Source organism: Liolophura sinensis, chromosome 2 (genome assembly GCF_032854445.1).
Source record: "Liolophura sinensis isolate JHLJ2023 chromosome 2, CUHK_Ljap_v2, whole genome shotgun sequence".
Lineage (NCBI taxonomy): Eukaryota > Metazoa > Mollusca > Polyplacophora > Chitonida > Chitonidae > Liolophura > Liolophura sinensis.
In genome coordinates, this window is record NC_088296.1 from 7,433,133 (window position 1) to 7,454,450 (window position 21,318).

At 37.9% G+C, this 21,318-nt stretch overlaps 1 protein-coding gene across 1 annotated transcript in view; it reads left to right on the forward strand.

Moving 5' to 3' along the window:
• LOC135462858 (atos homolog protein A-like) overlaps positions 1-21,318 on the forward strand; it is a 46,444-nt gene that overhangs the window by 13,008 nt on the left and 12,118 nt on the right. The window contains exons 2-4 of the mRNA XM_064740144.1: positions 18,159-18,340; positions 18,679-18,887; positions 20,020-20,154. Coding sequence (XP_064596214.1) covers positions 18,159-18,340; positions 18,679-18,887; positions 20,020-20,154 — 526 coding nt within the window. The remainder of the gene's footprint in view (positions 1-18,158; positions 18,341-18,678; positions 18,888-20,019; positions 20,155-21,318) is intronic.

Sequence of the window (21,318 nt, forward strand, 5' to 3'; positions counted from 1 at the left end):
CGGGCTCTTCCTGGTTTCCACCCACCATAATGCTAGCCGCCGTCGTATAAGTGAAATATTCTTCAGTACTGCGCAAAACACCAATCAAATCAATAAATATAGCTACTCATAAGCCCTGATTACTGTTTTACCGGTACATGTAATTTTGAGTCAAACAGTGCATGGTTATAGCCTTGAAACAATCAACTACTGTGTGTAAAGTGATAGCAAATGGTCTTAAGCTGTACGTGTATACACTATCTGTCTGTAAACGACCTGCCCAGCTGTCATATTATCAAATGGATCGACAGCTGTGTCCCAGCCAGCTCTTGGATTATTAAATATATTAAATGTCATTAAATGACACATTTAGCAAATTGCTAAGTTATGATGACTTGTAATTGAATGACCATGAACTGTGCGAGACTTCATGGCCTAATTAATTCTGGCCAGGGGTGAACACGTGGGAGCTCACCGGTACTTAGTTTCTTTTGTCCTTTAGTTCAATATGAGTTACAAAAACATATAAGTTTAATAACATGGATCGTTGTTACATGTATAGTTGTCCTAGCTTTGTTCTGTGCCAAAAAAAAAAAAAAAAAAGGCTTTGAATACAATGTAAATGTGTATATAATGAGTGACATGTATTTGACACAGGCTATGAAAGTTGAAAGAAACAATGACAAAAAGGTTAGATAACATCACATTTATTCACACATGTGGTCTTTTTTGTCATGACTTGTACAGAACATACAAATGAGACTTATAAAGCAAAGGGTTTAATATGAAGCTGATAATCTAGCTTAAACAGCAAGCTGCAACATACATATACATCAGGAACTGCAGTGAAATGACGTACTGTACATATAGCAATTTAAACATCAGGAACTACAGTGAAATGACGTACATATAGCAATTTAAACATCAGGAACTACAGTGAAAAGACATACATCTAGCAATTTAAACATCAGGAACTATAGCCTTGTTGTCCATGTTTTGTTAGAGAATTAATCAGCTTTATCAGCTTAAATGGGCACGTGTGTTTGAACCATCCATCTTCCTTAGCTGACTGCATAGTGACCTGTGGGTCAGTCTGCATATATACTGCCATGCAGGGATTAAGATAATCTGACCAGTGGTCTGGGTAGTCAGTGTGTCATTACTGATAGTGCTTCATGGTCAGTTAATTCTGGTCAGTTCAAGTGTGGACACAGTAGCTGTCACACCTAACTGTGCTGTGTAGACCTATAGTCAGGCCTGGTATTCTACATAGTCTCCAAGCATTTGTCTGAGTTTCTGACATAAAGCTGTGGGCTTCACAACCTGTACACAAACTTCTAAGCCTGGTGCTAGCTTCAGGTGGAATTATGCCCATGGCACCCTGCAGAACGTTGCAGTATAAATTGCATGCATGTATGTTGTTGGCCTGTGCAGGATAGAGACGTACATGTACTTAGGCCTTGTAGATGAGATGTTCATACATGTAGGTAAGTGTTGTAAAGTTACATAGTATCACCTGAGACTTTTAGGTGTGTTTTTTTCTACATGCTATCAAGTTGACAGTACTTTATTGCCTGGTCTCATTGTATATATACATGTGCAGGTACACATGTATTAAATTTCTTTTGGGGCCTTCGTGGCCGAGTGGGTTAGCACGCCAGCACAACGCAGTGACCCAGGAGCCTCCAGGTTGTGTCGATCCGGCAACTACATGTATACCTAGCCGTCAATCAATCAATCAATCAGTCTGTCTGTCTACGCACAGGTTTGTTTGTCATCAACTAGTTTGGTGTGTGTCATGGGCAGCTGACTAAGATCAGGAGGACTCGTGACTCAGGCTATAACCAGCATTTTTGTGATGTCACTTGACTCCAAGCCTTTCCTTATATGAAAAGCACACATTAATGTGGTACTCGGCTCCGTTGTCTCTGATGTCACCACAGCTCAGACATTTCCTCATATTCAAATGACACACGTTCATATTGCACTTAGTTGCCTGTGACTGTGGATTATTTGTGGCTTTTCCTCTGGCTTCTCAGCCGAGTTCCTCAGAATTTCTTGGTTTTTCTCACAATTTCTCTCCTGGAAAGACCTGTTTAAACATTCCAAAGAGAGGATCAGATCTGAAATAATACTGTCATGTAGACTATCACAAAAAAGAGTTTGGTCTAAACATGAATATAAAAGTTACGCAGTTTTTAACACCTCGTTTATTGACATACATGTGTCCTTACTTACGTTCTTGAAATAGAAAAACTCATTCCTGAAATGGAAGCAGAGCAGGAATTTTAATCGAGAATTCTTAAAATTTCTTGAATAACTAAAAATATAAAACATTTCAAATCCGGAATTTTACAGAAGGCAATATTATATGTACCGGTTTTCTAGATTGGACAGCTTGGTTCCTCAGTGTCATGATGAGACGTTTATTTCATTATTAGAGTGCATGTACCCTGTTTTCAGTGCATGCTCACATAATGGACCCAGCTTTCCCGTAATGATCATATTGCACATTATATCATATATCACCTGTCACAGACATCTAGCAGAGTTATTGTTATTGTACTTCAGCTAGCTGCTTGTGGTGCTTTAAAGGAAAAGACATAGAAATTGAAGTATGCATCATTAAATAGAGCGCTTTAACTATGCCTAAATATACTTTCATTTCTTTTTATAGGTTTTTGTGAAAAGAGTTAAAGGTGTTGAAACATTTGAATTCTAAGGTGGGCTTTAAGGACTATACTATCAGAGTTCAGGAAATCTGATGTCACAATCACAGTTTTTCTAACTCTAAGCACGAAACTGAATGTTGGAATAGCTCTTTTTATTCATGAGGAAAAGATTACTGAAATAATGTTAACAAAAATTCTTTCAAGTATCTGAGTGCCTTTCAACATTCTTAGACAAAATCTAAAAAAAAAGAAGTGAAAGTATTTTTATGCATAGTATGAAGTTGTGAGTGTAATGAACCTTACTTCATATTTTAGCTTTCTTTTTCTTTAAAATCGAAGTGCCATATCGATCAGCTCTCAAAAGTTGCCGGATACTTGGGTTAATAGAACCCTATTTCATTATTTCTTGCACACATGAAGTTTACACCATTGCCAACATGAAACAAATGTATTTATAAATTTTCGGCCTTGAAGGCCAAATACATTCTTGCAATGTAAAAGGCATTTGCTGTGTAGTACTGAGTTTTCTGGGTTATTGTACTACAGGGCTTGAAGTGGTGTACAAATATTTAAAATCATCATACTACTGGGCATGAAGTGATCTGCAGATATTTAAAATCATCATACTACTGGGCATCAAGTGATCTACGGATATTTAATATCATCATACTACTGGGCTTAAAGTGATCTACGGATATTTAATATCATCATACTACTGGGCATGAAGTGATCTACAGATATTTAAAATCATCATACTACTGGGCATGAAGTGATCTACAGATATTTAAAATCATCATACTACTGGGCATGAAGTGATCTACAGATATTTAAAATCATCATACTACTGTGCATGAAGTGATCTACAGATATTTAAAATCATCATACTACTGGGCATGAAGTGATCTACAGATATTTAAAATCATCATACTACTGGGCTTGAAGTGATCTACAGATATTTAAAATCATCATACTACTGTGCATGAAGTGATCTACAGATATTTAAAATCATCATACTACTGGGCATGAAGTGATCTACAGATATTTAAAATCATCATACTACTGGGCTTGAAGTGGTCTACAGATATTTAATATCATCATACTACTGGGCATGAAGTGATCTACAGATATTTAAAATCATCATACTACTGGGCTTCAAGTGATCTACAGATATTTAAAATCATCATACTACTGGGCATGAAGTGATCTACAGATATTTAATATCATCATACTAGTGTGCATGAAGTGATCTACGGATATTTAATATCATCATACTACTGGGCATGAAGTGATCTACAGATATTTAAAATCATCATACTACTGGGCTTCAAGTGACCTACAGATATTTAAAATCATCATACTACTGTGCATGAAGTGATCTACGGATATTTAATATCATCATACTACTGGGCATGAAGTGATCTACGGATATTTAATATCATCATACTACTGGGCATGAAGTGATCTACAGATATTTAAAATCATCATACTACTGGGCTTGAAGTGATCTACAGATATTTAAAATCATCATACTACTGGGCATGAAGTGATCTACAGATATTTAAAATCATCATACTACTGGGCATGAAGTGATCTACAGATATTTAATATCATCATACTACTGGGCTTGAAGTGATCTACGGATATTTAAAATCATCATACTACTGGGCTTGAAGTGATCTACAGATATTTAAAATCATCATACTACTGGGCATGAAGTGATCTACAGATATTTAAAATCATCATACTACTGGGCTTAAAGTGATCTACGGATTTTTAATATCATCATACTACTGGGCTTAAAGTGATCTACGGATTTTTAATATCATCATACTACTGGGCATCAAGTGATCTACGGATATTTAATATCATCATACTACTGGGCTTGAAGTGATCTACAGATATTTAAAATCATCATACTACTGGCTTGAAGTGATCTACAGATATTTAAAATCATCATACTACTGGGCTTGAAGTGATCTACAGATATTAAAAATCATCATACTACTGGGCATGAAGTGATCTACAGATATTTAAAATCATCATACTACTGGGCTTAAAGTGATCTACGGATTTTTAATATCATCATACTACTGGGCATCAAGTGACCTACAGATATTTAAAATCATCATACTACTGGGCTTAAAGTGATCTACGGATTTTTAATATCATCATACTACTGGGCATCAAGTGATCTACAGATATTTAAAATCATCATACTACTGGGCTTGAAGTGGTCTACAGATATTTAAAATCATCATACTACTGGGTATGAAGTGATCTACAGATATTTAAAATCATCATACTACTGGGCTTGAAGTGATCTACAGATATTTAAAATCATCATACTACTGGGCATGAAGTGATCTACAGATATTTAATATCATCATACTACTGGGCATGAAGTGATCTACAGATATTTAAAATCATCATACTACTGGGCTTGAAGTGATCTACAGATATTTAAAATCATCATACTACTGGGCATGAAGTGATCTACAGATATTTAAAATCATCATACTACTGGGCATGAAGTGATCTACAGATATTTAAAATCATCATACTACTGGGCATGAAGTGATCTACGGATATTTAATATCATCATACTACTGGGCTTCAAGTGCTCTATAGATAATTAAAAACATCGTACTATTGCATGGGCTTAAAGTGGTCTACAGGTGTTTAAGATCATCACACTTCTGGGCTTGAAGTGGTCTACAGGTCTACAGATATTTAAACTCATCTGTCTGAGTAAGCAATGTATAGTTTCTCATGACATGACACATAATATAACCCCAGTGACAGCTGTGCGCAAAAAGGTGCTGGAAATAAGGCCGTAGACTGACCACCGACGCCAGAACAGTTGTAAATATACCATATACACATGTACATGTACATCTGAAATCCAGCTTTTGACTCTGGTGACATGGAAGTTTATGTAAACAGAAGTAGTGACAGTGCACTATGAACAGTGGAGTTGGTTTTGTTGTGAGGAGCATGTGTTCAAGGACATGGTATAGGCACACAAAGCACAAGAACCTATACAGATGAATATACATGCTTCGTTTGGCACTCAGCTCTCAGAGGCTAGAGCGGGGAAGCAGGACTAGTTGTCCCGGTGTCAGTTTAATGTGACTGAGGGTGGAGTGTCATGTCTGGTGTCTTTGGCCTGATGTTTCAGTGGCACCATCACTCTGACGGCATGGACTTGCCTTACCATAAGAATACCTATCACAGTTTATGTACACACACCTAATGACTACTCCTCCTCGTAATACGACTGATAAATTTGATCTTTAAAGCAAGAAACACCCCAAGCATACATAGGCCTACATATGCATGTACGTCATACATAGAGATGTACAAGTGTAGCTTGGGTTACTTAGGCTGGGAGTTCACTATTGATTATGACTGGACACTGTAGCCCCAGTCATGTGGTAGACTGGTAGCACCTCCACCTGTGTGAGTACACAGCATGAGGCAGATGGATATTCCAGCTGTTTTATGTGTATGCTTGAGCACATGTCACATGTGCTTTGATGAAAATGTAAAAATGTGAAGTGCACTACTACTTTCAGCATGTCAAATTAAAAACTGTGGCCATTATTAAAAAATAGGATATAACCGTATTGATTGACGCTTGATTTCCAACTGACCTGCCTGATATTTTGAGGATGTCATGACCTACATGGGTACAGTCAGTCTTGATCTGGCATGCATGGCCACCCCAGGGTCCAAATCAGAGTCTTTAATAGATGGCCAAGTACATCAGCCTTGTATGGTCACACCCGAGCCTTGCATGGTCACACCTGAGCCTTGCGTGGTCACACCCGAGCCTTGCGTGGTCACACCCGAGCCTTGCATGGCTACACCCGAGCCTTGCATGGTCATGGCACGTTTTGAACGGCCACATAACAGCCTGGCATGGCCACCATACCGGGGGCTGTTTGATTGTGATATCACTGATTCACCCAAGCCCAGAATTGCCAAATCCTTGCATGCATGTATATGTATACATATATATATATATATATATATATATATATATATATATATATATATATACAGCCATGTGCTGGTAGTACATAATTGTACATGTTATCAATCAGCATGCCTTATCAGGTATTCTGCTGAATTTTTGTCTGAATTTTAAGCTTTTTCTTAAATTTTATTTTTTATTGTTTTTATTTGTCCTATTAGGAACATTCATTTGTACATGTAGACAGTACCTGTGTAATGTTTAGAGCACAGCCCTTCCCTGCTCATGCCCTTGGTGTGGTATCCTACCTGTTCATATGTTAATACTGTATCCCTGTATGTTTAGACTGCCCTCTGGACTCTCATCTTGTTGATGCAGATATACCAGTCTGTATCTATAGTCTGTATAAACAGTCAACTATAGTCTGTATAAACAGTCAACTAAAGTTTGTTCATGACATACGGGTTTGTACTTTACACAACATACACTTGTAGAGGGAGAGGTACAGGTATATACAGGTACAATGTAAGTCAAGATTACCAACCCACAACTGGTAACATGCACATCCCTGAGAACCCCTTACATAAAAGTGGTTTGACCTCATGACCTACAGGTGAGACTATTCTAATCTCAAGCTCATAAGAGGACATTTGTACTGTTATTGTATGAATTGTAACACACATATAGTTTGGCTACTGTATCCTCTCACTCTTTACCTGTTTGCATGTTATAAATCATGTATGTGCATTCTGACGTGGTATCGTCCGTTACATCATCCACACAATACTGTTTCATATACCTTTTTGCCACATGCTTGTTGAGGTGTTCACATGTCAGATACCTGTAGCTGTGGAGTTGGTGTATTCACATTACAGATACCTGTTGAGGTACATTCACATCACAGATACCTGTTGAGGTACATCCACAATACAGATACCTGTTGAGGTACATCCACAATACAGATACCTGTTGAGGTACATCCACAATACAGATACCTGTTGAGGTACATTCACATCACAGATACCTGTTGAGGTACATTCACATCACAGATACCTGTTGAGGTACATTCACAATACAGATACCTTTTGAGGTACATTCACAATACAGACACATCACAGATACCTGTTGAGGTACATTCACATCACAGATACCTGTTGAGGTACATTCACAATACAGATACCTGTTGAGGTACATTCACAATACAGATACCTGTTGATGTAAATATTTTCTCATCACAGATACCTGCCAACCTTTACCCTTATAAGGTGTACTGGAGGTAATACTTGAGGTACATCTTAGGTGTACCGTTAAGGTATACAGGCTTATAGGCAAGTTGGATGTACACTGTTTTCACTTTTATTTTTATAGAAAACAACCTCAAGACACATACATGTACATTTAAATGTTGGCTGTATACATTATAGGTACATTTAAGTCAGTTTATTGTGCATGCTCTTCTTTTTTTACAGTATCTAAATGTCAGCTGATTTACAACAACAACAATGGTATACATTTACATGAGGCTTTCTAGCCATTTGATCAAAATTCTGTACTACACCTGTTCTATGCCCTTTAGAACTGTTCATGTACCCAAACTTGTTACAAATTCTGTCCAAGGAAGCATTAATCAGTGCATAATTGGGTTGTTTTCCCATTGCGTGGAATATATGTGCACATTGTTCAGGGCAGCCATCTTGGAATAATCAGGGGTAAATATATCGTTGCTCTGTGGTCAATATTTGCACACTGAATGGCAAGTCAGTATGGGGTGAGAGAACGGCTTATACGTATTTAGTAAATATTTTTTTTTGCACAAAAATGTGTAATTTTGAGATATTTACGTCTAATCTCTTGTTTTAAAACTTTAAGAACATAAAAAGAAAAAAAAAGTGGCTGAGGTACATGGTCACTAAATTTTAGTGAAAGAGTATCAAAGTTTCTAAGGTGTACCTGAGGTATGTCATTTACTTTTTTAACTTTCAAAGTTTTTAAGGTGTACCTGAGGTATAAGTGTTGATTTTTGTTCAGAGCTGGTGAGGTGTATTTGATGTATGTTATCTCATATTCAAAAACTGCTCAAAAACTCAGAAAGTTTCTAAGGTGTACCTCAGGTACATCATTCCCTTTTTTTAACTTTCAAAATTTCTAAGGTGTACCTGAGATACATCTCAGGTGTTGATTTTTTTTCAAAGTCCCTGAGGTACATATGAGGTACATGTACAGTGTGTAGACATATGGCTATGGCGTACTTGAGATACAGTTCAGCTCAGGTAATATAGATTGGGTGTACACTGCATAGTTATACCTCACAATAAGATATACATGAGGCATACACAGCATATACACTTCATCAATGCCTCACACTGCGATGTACACCTCATATCTGTAAGGGAAGGTACATTCACATCATGATGCCTGATGTGCTGTGCCTCTTCTGTGGGGTTACATGGCAGGTGCCTCTTGAGGTACTAGAGGTGTATTCGCATCACAAATGCCTGTTGCCTGTTACGTTGAAGTTGCCTGTTGAGATCACAGATGCCTGTTGCCTGTTACATTGAAGGTGCCTTTTGAGATCACACATGCCAGTTGCCTGTTAGATTGAAGGTGCCTGTTGAGATCACAGATGCCTGTTGTCTGTTACATTGAAGGTGCCTGTTGAGATCACAGATGCCTGATACTGTGTGTTAAGATGCTTCGCTGTGCCTTTTCTTTGTGTTAGTCATGGCAAATGCCTGTGATAGCTAGTGAGCAGTAAGCTGGGGCACTTTTTTGTTATCAGATCAAGGTTTAATAATAAGTGAACCTTGGCTCGTAGTCCCAGCACCCTGAAGACATTATATACAGAAAGCCGAATTACTCCTCCCGGAGAATGGCTGCCCCGTGTTCCCTGCCGGGTGCGCAGGTGTTTTACAGAATGGGGAGGAGCCTTGAAGGTTCATTGACTGTCTTGACCCAGAACTGAGAATAGAAATTAAAGATGTAGCCAGAAATGAATCCAGTACAATTGTACACTCACATGTACTGGATGATAAGTCATCGCTTGATATACCTGGCTGAGTTTGTAGTGAAATTAGAAAGGGAATCAGTTATCACTGACGTTATGTTTTTATACTTGTATGTTTACAGCAGAATTTTTTTTATCGCCAATGCGTAGAAACTAAAACATGTGCACTTCCACAAAAATAAGTCACCTCCAGCTATAAACTTCATGACATGTATATGTATATGTAAGTACCATATTCATACAGTATTGGCAATGCACATGTAGTTTGTATAGTAGATCTACATATATGTGTAGTACAGCATGTACTGTGCATGAAAACCCTGTTCCCCATGGATTAAAACAGATTATTAAATTGAATTAAAATGTATTACAAATACCCTTAATGATATAAAACGTTGTTCTTCATTGTTGCTTGTTTTTCCAGATTCTGAAAGTTCTGTTGATTTTGGATTGGTACTTCCGATTTGGATAGAAATTGTAGGGTGATATCCTACTGGGGATTTTCAGTTTTGGATAGAAATTACAGGGTGATATCCAACTGGGTATTTTCAGGTTTGGATGAGTGTTATAGGGTGATATCCTACTGGCTATTTTCAGGTTTGGATAGAAATTACAGGGTGATATCCAACTGGGTATATTCAGGTTTGAATGAATGTTATAGGGCGATATCGTACTGACTATTTTCAGGTTTGGATAGAAATTACAGGGTGATATCCAACTGGGTATTTTCAGGTTTGGATAGAAATTACAGGGTGATATCCAACTGGGTATTTTCAGGTTTGGATAGAAATTACAGGGTGATATCCAACTGGGTATTTTCAGGTTTGAATATAAATTATTGGGTGATAACATTTTACCATGTCCAAAATGCACTTTTTGGGTCAAAATTTGGGTACATGCAAGTAGTGTAGTGTGAAGTGAATCTTGTCTATGTGGTCACAGCAAATGTTCACTGACACCATTCAGATACAAATCTACAGAGAGCACTATTGAATGAATGAATGATTGATTGATTGATTGATTATGGCTTAACGCCACATTGACAGTACTTCAGCCATATGGTATATTTCCTGACCTATATCAGCACTTACATGTGTCATGTTAGTCCTGTGTAAGTACATATGAACTTGTGTGTATGGTGAAGTGGAACAAGACGCTGATGTACGGGTACAGTGTACATGTGTGTCTGTGTATAGGTTACATGTTCACGTACATCTTCCTATGTGCAGCTCAGAAGTGTGTCCTTGTGTAATATGGGGTAGTGTACAGCTCTACCTCTACTTGTAAGTCTTGTATTCATCATTTGACATTGACATTTTAGATTCACACCCCCGCACCAATAACATGGGCCAGTCCACACTGAACAACATGGCTGTACAAGTAGTTTACAAGCCCTGATAGACTTGTTTATTCACTTATCAGGGGGTTGGGAGGGTTTAATTGCAGCTTGTATCTTGTTGAGGAACTTGATACACATGACCTATATCATCACTTACATGTGGCAAAGGCTTGATTCATGGGAATTAAAATATGGTTTTTTTTACTGCTGATACAGTATGCATGGACACCTAATATAAATTGTGAAAAGTTAACACTTCATTTATCCCTGGGTTCTGCCTGGTTTCCTCCCACCATAATGCTGGATGCTGTCCTATAAGTGAAATATTCTTGAGTGCGGTGTAAAACACCAACCAAATACATAAATAAGCCATAAGTATTCATTTTAAACAGGATGCGTACAAGTGCATATTGGATTGTAGCTTGTATTACGCCCAAAATTAAGCATACAAATTGACTGGCAGACACTCTTTGCTGGAGACAGTATACACATAATGGTGGTGTTACAATGTCCTCCCTAATTCCTCAACCTTTCTGGTGACAAAATTGCAATAATCGATTTGATTGGCCAGTTTCAGGGCTTCACAAATAGTATAATTTTATCAGTCAACACAGACTAATGCTTTCAGAATATGTTTGAATAAACACTTTGCAAACATGCGAAAATTTTGAAGAATTACAGTATCCACAAATTTGATCAGATGACATACAGTAATCATATTCGTGTCCTGTTATTGACATTTTAAAATTCTGCTTTGGATATATATATATATATATATATATATACATGGATCCTAATTCCTCTACATTTTTGCATATGAAAGAGAAACAACATTGATTGGATTGGCCAATATCAGGGGTTCAAAAAAAAAAGTATTATTTTATCAGTCAGCACAGAGAATTGCCTTCATAATGTGTTTAAATAAACACTCTGCAAACATGCGAAAAGGTTGAAGAATTACGGTTAACGTGTGTGTACTGTGATTGGACCTAAAATTGCTTTACCCACATATTTGATCACATGACACTACATTGTTTGCCAGCAACTTGCGGATGGTCGTGGGTTTGCGCAGGGCTCTGCCTGGTTTTCTCCCACCATAATGCTGGCCACTGTCGTATAGGTGAAATGTTCTTAAGTACAGCGTAAGACACCAATGTAATAAATAAATAAATTGCATATATCTTGTTGTTAACATTTTAAAATTATTTTCAAGTTATTTATGTATATGTACATGTAGCTATGTGTACATGCATATAGATGTAATTTGTTGTTTTTTGGCGAGGTAGATAAACATATGCCATCATACATGAACAAGTGGACACATGTACGTAGACCCAACCAGTAATGAGTTAAAAGCATGTACACATATGTAAACCCAACCAGTAATGAGTTAAAAGCATGTACATGTATGTAGACCCAACCAGTAATGAGTTAAAAGCATGTACACATATGTAAACCCAACCAGTAATGAGTTAAAAGCATGTACATGTATGTAGACCAAACCAGTAATGAGTTGAAAGCATGTACATGTATGTAGACCCAACCAGTAATGAGTTAAAAGCATGTACATGTATGTAAACCCAACCAGTAATGGGTTAAAATTATGTACACATGTGTAAACCCAACCAGTAATGAGTTAAAAGCATGTACAGGTATGTAAACCCAACCAGTAATGAGTTAAAAGCATGTACATGCATGTAGACCTAACCAGTAATGAGTTAAAAGCATACTAATTTAAGTCCCAGTGAAAAGAATTGTGATGTGTTTTAGTACATGTACTTTTGATTGGTATTGAAATTCCAGATTGTATCATAAATCAGTAACCAGGGATGACATGTTGCCACAGAGATTTAGATTCAGTGTAGGGCATGCATTCCACACACACACAGATACAATGTTAAGTTTAAGGCATGCATAGAGGGTGCCTTGTTCTGGCCCTACATAGCCAGTCCTGTGTGAGGGGGTAGGGGGTGGAGGCAGCTATAGCCCTGAGCCACATGTAGTAGAAGGGAGTAACATGGAGAGAGATTACATGTCAGTGCTGCAACCTGCAGTACCCTGCCGTAGATTGTCTAATTATCACAGCTCTACAAGCATGTACACTGCATACAGTGTACACAGTTTTACACCGTACTCAAGAATATTTCACTTCTACAACAGCGGCTAGCATTATGGTGTGACGAAAGCAGACAGAGTCCAGGGGAATCCCAGGGCCATCCAGCCCCAGGTTGCTGGCAGACCTTCCCATGTATGGCCCACTGCATACAGTAAAGATTCTTGTACAAGCACATACACAGGCACATTTATACATGAAGGTATCAAGTTGTACCTTGAGCATGTTAAGCTCTACACAGTTACATGGCCTTATAAATATAGCTGTGCTAGTGCAGCTCATCCTGGTTTCCACTCAGGCTGTACATGGAAAAATCTGCCAGCAACCTGCAGATGGTCGTGGGTTTCGTCTGGGCTCTGCCAGATTTTCTCCCTCCATAATGCTGGCCGACAGATAGTAGTACAAATGAAATGTTCTTGAGCACCGCGTTAAACACCACTCAAGAAAATATAAATATAGACTGGATCCATTTGTGATGATATATACATGTATATTCATTCTGAGTGGTACATATAGTTTTAACCGTCTACATGTTAAGTTAGGTGTACTTATGTGCAAATATTGTAAATTAAGCAACATAAATATGTTCAAATGACCCACTTCTAGAGTACATGTACATACTTTTGATGCATTAAACAAAATTTAAGTTAGTGTGTACTCTTTAATTTTGCTTTGAAGTGTCAGCTGCTGATGTTGAAGTTGAACATGATGCATACATGTATTGCATTCAGATAATGCATATTGCATTCAGATGATGCATATTGCATTCAGATAATGCATATTGCATTCAGATAATGATGATAGTGTGCTTGTACATGCACATTTTGTGTATTCACAAGTCACATGCGTGCACATGATTTATTCTGAAGTCATGAGCTTGCACATGATTTATTCTGAAGTCACATGCGTGCACATGATTTATTCTGAAGTCAAATGCGTGCACATGATTTATTCTGAAGTCACATGCATGCACATGATTTAGGCTTACAAAAGAGGCTACAGACAAGATGTTCTTCATGTAGCATACTAGATGTAGCCTAACTGTTGAGCACTTCTTTAATTGTACAATCTGTACACCTGTCACACTCACAAAACAACATTTATTGTTATATTGTGCAATAAGTTGTTCTATCCTGTGATAATTTGTTGTATTATGCAGCAAGATTGTATATCACATAATAAGTTGTATCATGTGCTAAGTTGGTATGTCATGTAATAAACTGTTACATCATGTAATAAGTTGTCATATCTTGTAATAATCTGTTGTGTCGTGTAATAAGTTGTCACATGTAATAAGTTGTTACAGTATATAGAATAATAACGTTATATCATGTAATACGTTGTCATATCATGTAGTAAGTTGTTTTATCATGTAATAATTATGTGATATCATGTAATAATTATGTGATATCAGGTAATAAGTTGTCATATCATGTAAGTTGTTTTATCATATAATAATTATGTGATATCAGGTGATAACTTGTTATATCATGTAGTAAGTTGTTTTATCATCTAATGATCATGTGGTGTCAGGTAATAAGCTGTTATGTCATGTAATAAGTTGTTATATCACATATAAATGTGAAATAGAAAATATTTCATATCAGGAATTATTCATTATTCACATTAATATAGTCTTTAGAGCAACATTACATGTAAGCCACATTTAATTTTGGAAATTGATTGGTATTTCTAGTGTCCATCACATGTATTTTATTAGAAGATTTACTGTCAATAGCTGGTCACATACCTATGACCTGTAAATATAGACCAGCACTGATAAAACTGACCTCCATTACATGCAGCTTACATGACTGCCCATCACCCCCCTTTTCAAATTGAGGTGAATTGATCTGTCCAAGACTGGGCTACTCCTCAGGAACAGTTGCCATGGGTGATAGGGTCAGACTCATTACACATGACATGAGTGATAGGGTTGAAGGTCAGTTTAAATGACCACACATTTCAAGTGAAGCATGGTAGTCATTAGTAGCATATTTTTAGAGCAAGCACATGTACAATGTACACACCTAAATTTGTGTATGGAGAGAAGGGTTATTGACAGCATGAAAACATCAGCAGCTTCTGACATTGTTGAAGCTTGCAGTCATTCTCTGTAGACTGGTACATTTCTCAGGAAATCTCCAGATAATGTGTGATGTACCATTGACTACATGTGTATAGTGTACCTGGTGAATTTATGAGTGGTGGCACCTGTCCATATAACTACGCTGCTGTTTGTTCTGTACAGCACTGCATCAGTGATACTGAATGTAGACCTACATGTTTGCCTCAATGGGTATTAAGTAGACACTCCCAGCGGCTGTTCCATCAACCACACATTCACATTCCTTCAGAAAATGGGCAAGAATCAACATGGGTTATAGGAAGAATTTTTTTTTTTTTTGAACAGAAAGGATGTATTTCTTAAGCTAGATAGTAGAATGCAAGTACATGTACCTGTAAATGACACATTCTTTTAGGGATATACATCTGCTAGAATGACCAGGTTATAAGACAGACTAGCCACCCACACTTAGACGCACCGTGACAACAACATCTCCCACAGCTATCAGTTGTCAGGGCGTTTGCTTCGGGAGTGGTAGATCCAGGATCAATCCTGGGTTGAGTCGCACCTAAGACTTTAAAAGAGGAAGTTGTAACTTCCTCGCTTGGTGTTCAGCATGGAGGGGATAGTGCAACGACAGGTTGATCCATATCAATATAATGGTTGGGGCGGCTTACTTTCCTTCATTAAGTCGTCTCAGTGAAGCAGCACTAGATAAAAGAGCAGTGGAAATCCGTCCTGCAACAAGGAGGTACATTACTTACACCATAAGGATTCTTCATCGTCATATGACTGAAAAATTGTTGAGCACGACGTTAAACCCCAAGCACTCACTCACTGACTCCTACAGCTATAGCTTCTGTTCGTCTGTGGTCATCACCAGGTTGTCATTTGACCCTCAAACATTAGAGACATCTGGGACATCGCTCCATTTTAAAAAGTATACACTAATTGTAACAGGTTTTCCTGTTTTGTCTCTTAGTCTGTAATGAACAACATATCCGTATCTTTACTTTTCCTCTAAAAAACTGAGTGAAATGTTATTTTTCTTTTTTTTTCTTTTTTTCAACACTGTGAATATCTGTCCTAAAAATTAGAACAAATTTATAACCTGTGAGTTTAATTTTCAATTAAAAGTTGTATAAAAACAACTGCAGTAAGTCTAGAGTGATAGTGGCATTACTTATGGATAACAACTCCTGGATTTATTGTGTTGGTGACATGTAAGAACCCACATCAAAACGTCACCAACACAATAAATCCAGGAGTTGTTATCCATAAGTAATGCCTCTGTCACTCTATACCATCCCAATTCCTAAATGCCGAAGAAAACTGCAGTAAGTCATCTGTAATAAATGAGGAGTTTTTCACCAGCTAATTTCATTTGCTTTGATAAAGCCATCCACTTGTAGGCCCTATGCATGATGGTATTCAGACCCTTCAAAACAAACAAAGTATTCGAGATATATTCAATGTGTATGGACCAGTAGATACACAATTCACAGATGCACCAGTAGATATACACATCGCAGATGGACCAGTAGATATACACATCGCAGATGGACCAGTAGATATACACGTCATAGATGGACCAGTAGATACACGTCACAGATGGACCAGTAGATACACGTCACAGATGGACCAGTAGATACACGTCACAGATAGACCAGTAGATATACATGTCACAGATGGACCAGTAGATATATGTCGCACATGGACCAGTAGATACACGTCACAGATGGGCCAGTAGATATACACGTCACAGATGGGCAAGTAGATATACACGTCATAGATGGACCAGTAGATACACGTCACAGATGGTACAGTAGATACACATCACAGATGGACCAGTAGATACACGTTGCAGATAGACCAGTAGATATACACGTCACAGATGGACCAGTATATATATGTCGCACATGGACCAGTAGATACACGTCACAGATGGGCCAGTAGATATACACGTCACAGATGGGCCAGTAGATATACACGTCATAGATGGACCAGTAGATACACGTCACAGATGGACCAGTAGATATACACGTCGCAGATGGACCACTAGATACACGTCGCAGATGAACCAGTAGATAGACGTGTCACAGATGGTACAGTAGATACACATCACAGATGGACCAGTAGATACACATCACATGTTGTACAATTACTTTATACCAGAAGCTTGGAGGCTAACAGGCATTATACATGTACATACTACTTGTGACAGTTAAGCCATGTTTGCATGTATTGCACTGGGTGTGGCTGCAGGCTATAGTGTGTGTAAACATACTACATTACAAGGGTGTGTCCAGCACACATGGCAAAGCTGATCATTATTAACCCGCTTATGTATGAAGTCACCACCAGTTTGCCAGGTAAAAGTGATTGTGTGGAACCTGTCTCCTTAAGGCTAGATAACCAGCATACATGTTTGTACAGATAACTGCAATTTGCAAGGTGTGATCACAGGTGTAAGTGATCGACTTCCTGAAGTAATACCACTATAGTGCATAGTGCTTGTTAAATGGTAATGCAGGGGAGATAACTCATCATTATAATTATTATTTTGCAAGCTTAGCAGGTTTATATTTTTGTCATGCAGCTCCTAGTAATTTGTTGTGTATCTATTTTTCTATGTACATGTATATAAATTCTGTCAAGGTAATGTTTTTGTCAGAGATATTTATTCAGATATGTGTGAAAATAATAAAACACAGAGTGCAAGTTTTATTCTCAAATAAATGACATGCACTGTACCTGTAACTTTGCCTGATTTTTCATCATGCAACTAATATCCATTGTGACTAGAGTTCGTACAGAGGCCCAAATATTTGTTGAAAATCAAAACCTTCAGGAAAATAGGGTGATTAACAGTATTCACTGATTCCTATATACAGTGGTTGATAATTACTTGCTGTGCTTAAATGAGTAACAACGCTTTTCGTTCTAACAGTTGTATTATCAGCTGGAACCTGAAATCTCAACTAATATCCTGTCGTTGATGTTGCAGCATGCAGTCGGGACATGGACGGAGAGGACTGGCTGCCGGAGCAGCTATTTCAGGGGGTGGGGTTCTTGGTGCTGGAGGCCAGGACACCCCACGGGGCCACAGCTAAGGGCAGAGTGGAGGGGCCACACTGTCCCTCAGCACAGGCAGAGAGCACTCACAGCTGTTGCCCACTAGTTAAAGAGGTGAGGGATTGACAGTGCGTGGACAATAATGTGACATACATACAAGGCTATCTTTAAAAAATTCTTTGTTGGGGCCACATTGGAATAAATAGGGAATGTTGAAGGGGACATTTTTTCTTGTGTGTAATGAAAAAGATAGGGGATTCAAAAGAAATAGCACGAATGAATGAATGATCAATGTGACATAGAAAAAAGGCAAATTCTTTGGTGGGGCCATATTGGAATAAATAGGGTAGGTCGAAGGAGACATGTTTTTTCTTGTGTGTAATGAAAACTAAAAATAATAATAAACTACATTTATAAAATGAAAACAAACTATTCCATTGCTTTTGGTGCAGTGTCGCAAGGCAAATCTTGTACGCAGACAGATGGAATTACTGTGGAGGAACGGAATCCCGATGTGTGTCGAAGTAGCGCTATACCCCAACTGTTCACACGGATGGCTGGAGGCGGAGTCTATACCTGTAGAGGGCGGAGCTTCGGCAATCTCTTCTGAGGAGAACAGAATCTTGTTGGAGCGATGGAGTATCCATGTGGTGCCAAAAAGGTAGGTAACGAATATCTCCATTAAGGGGATGTCAAAATTTATAAAACAAACCACAGAATTAATAAAAGCACTTTTGAGTCTGCTGTTTCTGGTGTTAGACAGGTGCATCGGAAGCAATTTGAAAGTGGTATGGCCATTGGTTGACTGTCTCAGTACCAAGGGCTAGGGTCCAGGATCTGCACAGGCCCTGGAAACAGTGTAGTTTTATGTGCTTAAGATTCCGCAGTGCACGTGTGTGTATCGGCCTTCATTTATTGGTCACCATCAAATTGGTTCAATTTAACATTCGATTTATTTTATTATTGTTTTTATTTTATACTGTTTTTTGGGTTGGAGGGGAGGGTGGAGGCTGGGGGAGAATGACGTACTATTTCCAACGCCGTTATATCAATTATGGTGGAAAGGGATGTGCATGCATGTAAAGCTGGTGGCTATCATGATATGATCGTATAAGTGAAAAGACTGCTTTGATGGCCTAATGGTTAGAACGGCCGTCACAAAGTCAGGGGACGCGGTATCAAACCCGGGTCACGTCATACCAAAGATTTTGAAAAAAGTACTTACTGCTGCCTCGCTGTGCACCTAGCACAGAGAGATGAGAGCAGTGAAACAGCACTGGTTGGCCCGGTGTCGGTGTCATATGGCTGGGTGGGGTGTTATGTCTGGTGTCTTCTGCATGATACTTCAGTGGCAGCTGCATGGACTCGCCCTGAGACAAGAAGACACAGAATATGTACACACACCTAATGACCTCACGTCGTCATATGATTGAAAAATCGTTAAGTGTGACGTAAAACAGCCAGTATACATACATATTTATATATATATATATATATATAAATGAAACATTCTCAAGTGTGGAGATAAATAAAAGTCAAAGTGCCAAACTTGAACACAGAACAGTAAGCTTATGTGCTACAAATTGGCACTGAAGAACATTTGCATGAACAAGAGATTGTACTAGATTAATACATGTCCGATAAAAGTTACCTTTATTTTATGTTTACTAAAGCTTTCCATACAAGTACAGCTCAAACAGACAAAATTATTTTCTTTCCCATCAATTTATAAAAAAAAACAAAAACATTGCAGATCTGTACTTAGTGTTGTTGTTATTCTTGTTTTTTTTTAGACATGGTGACAAGACGGAGCGTTCTGTCACCCCTCAAATCTTACTACAGGCTGTACGCTCATACCTTCACTTCTCTCAGCTCAGTGCCTGGCTTAGTTCCACCAAGGGACAACTATCTAATCCTGTCGCCTACAGGTAAATACAAATGGTAGCTGAGCTGTTTTCCAGTTCAGGAGAACAGTAGGCCTACACTCTTCGATCTACATGTAGGGACACATGTACCTGCAAACAGGTCTTCAGCGATTTCAACAGCTTCTGCAGCCAATATTTTGAAACATTCTGAGATAACTACGGGGTGTAGAGAAATAACTTGCACAGTTTTATGAAGCTTGTATCTTTTATTTTTAGTCTCGTGTTCATAATAATTGTATGTATTAACTCCATCGGAAAAAGAGCTTTGTTGGTTGAAAAGGTTGAAGATTTACAGTACTGGTACCTCTGATTTTTGGTAGTGCAGCCACGAAAGTTACAAGATATGATGTTTCTTCATCCCCGAAGAAGGATATTTTTTCGCGCTATACAGTATCTCCTAATAAGAGCAGCGCCTTTTTCCCTCGTATGTTACTGCTAGCTGTACATTGAGCGAAAATCTTGTGCCCCTGTCTCCTTTGAGGCAAGGTACAGAATGAAGGCGGAATGAAAAAAAAAAAAAAAAAAAAAAAAAAAGCACTTCTGCAATGGCAGTACCAAAGAGTTCTGAGGGATAAAAAAAAGAGTGTGTGAATGATAAACAAGAAAATAAGTCAACATCCTAGCATTTAGGTATCATTTTTTTTGATAGCGGTATTAGAAAACTTCTCAAATGTCCGCTCAAGTCAGATAGACATTTTTGCAACTTCTAGTAAATGTATTTGCAGTAAACCATTGTGCATAACGGATAATTTTTTATGCTGACCTGTAACAGTTATTGACTAAACCTAGATATTAACACTGTTAACATTTAGACCAGATTAAATCCCCATTCATTGTTTATTTCTATAATTTTGATTAAGAATTTTTTGCTGCTTGATCATTGACTTAACACAATGAAACAACCTTAACAGATTAAGTTGTAGGCTTGTGTTTATGAAGCAACTGGAGACTCAGGTTTTTGTAAATTCCAAGAGCTTAAAAAGCCAAACTCAGAATTGGAAAGAAGTCAAATTTTGGTTATAACACCGTGATGCAGTAAAGAATCATTGCACAAATTTTAAACTTCCCAGGGCAAAGCATTTTAATCCTAGCTGTGTTTGAGTTGTTTTCTTTAAGCCTTAAGACATTTGATAAATTTTGTCCCTGATTTATGTGTTTTTTTTTTCC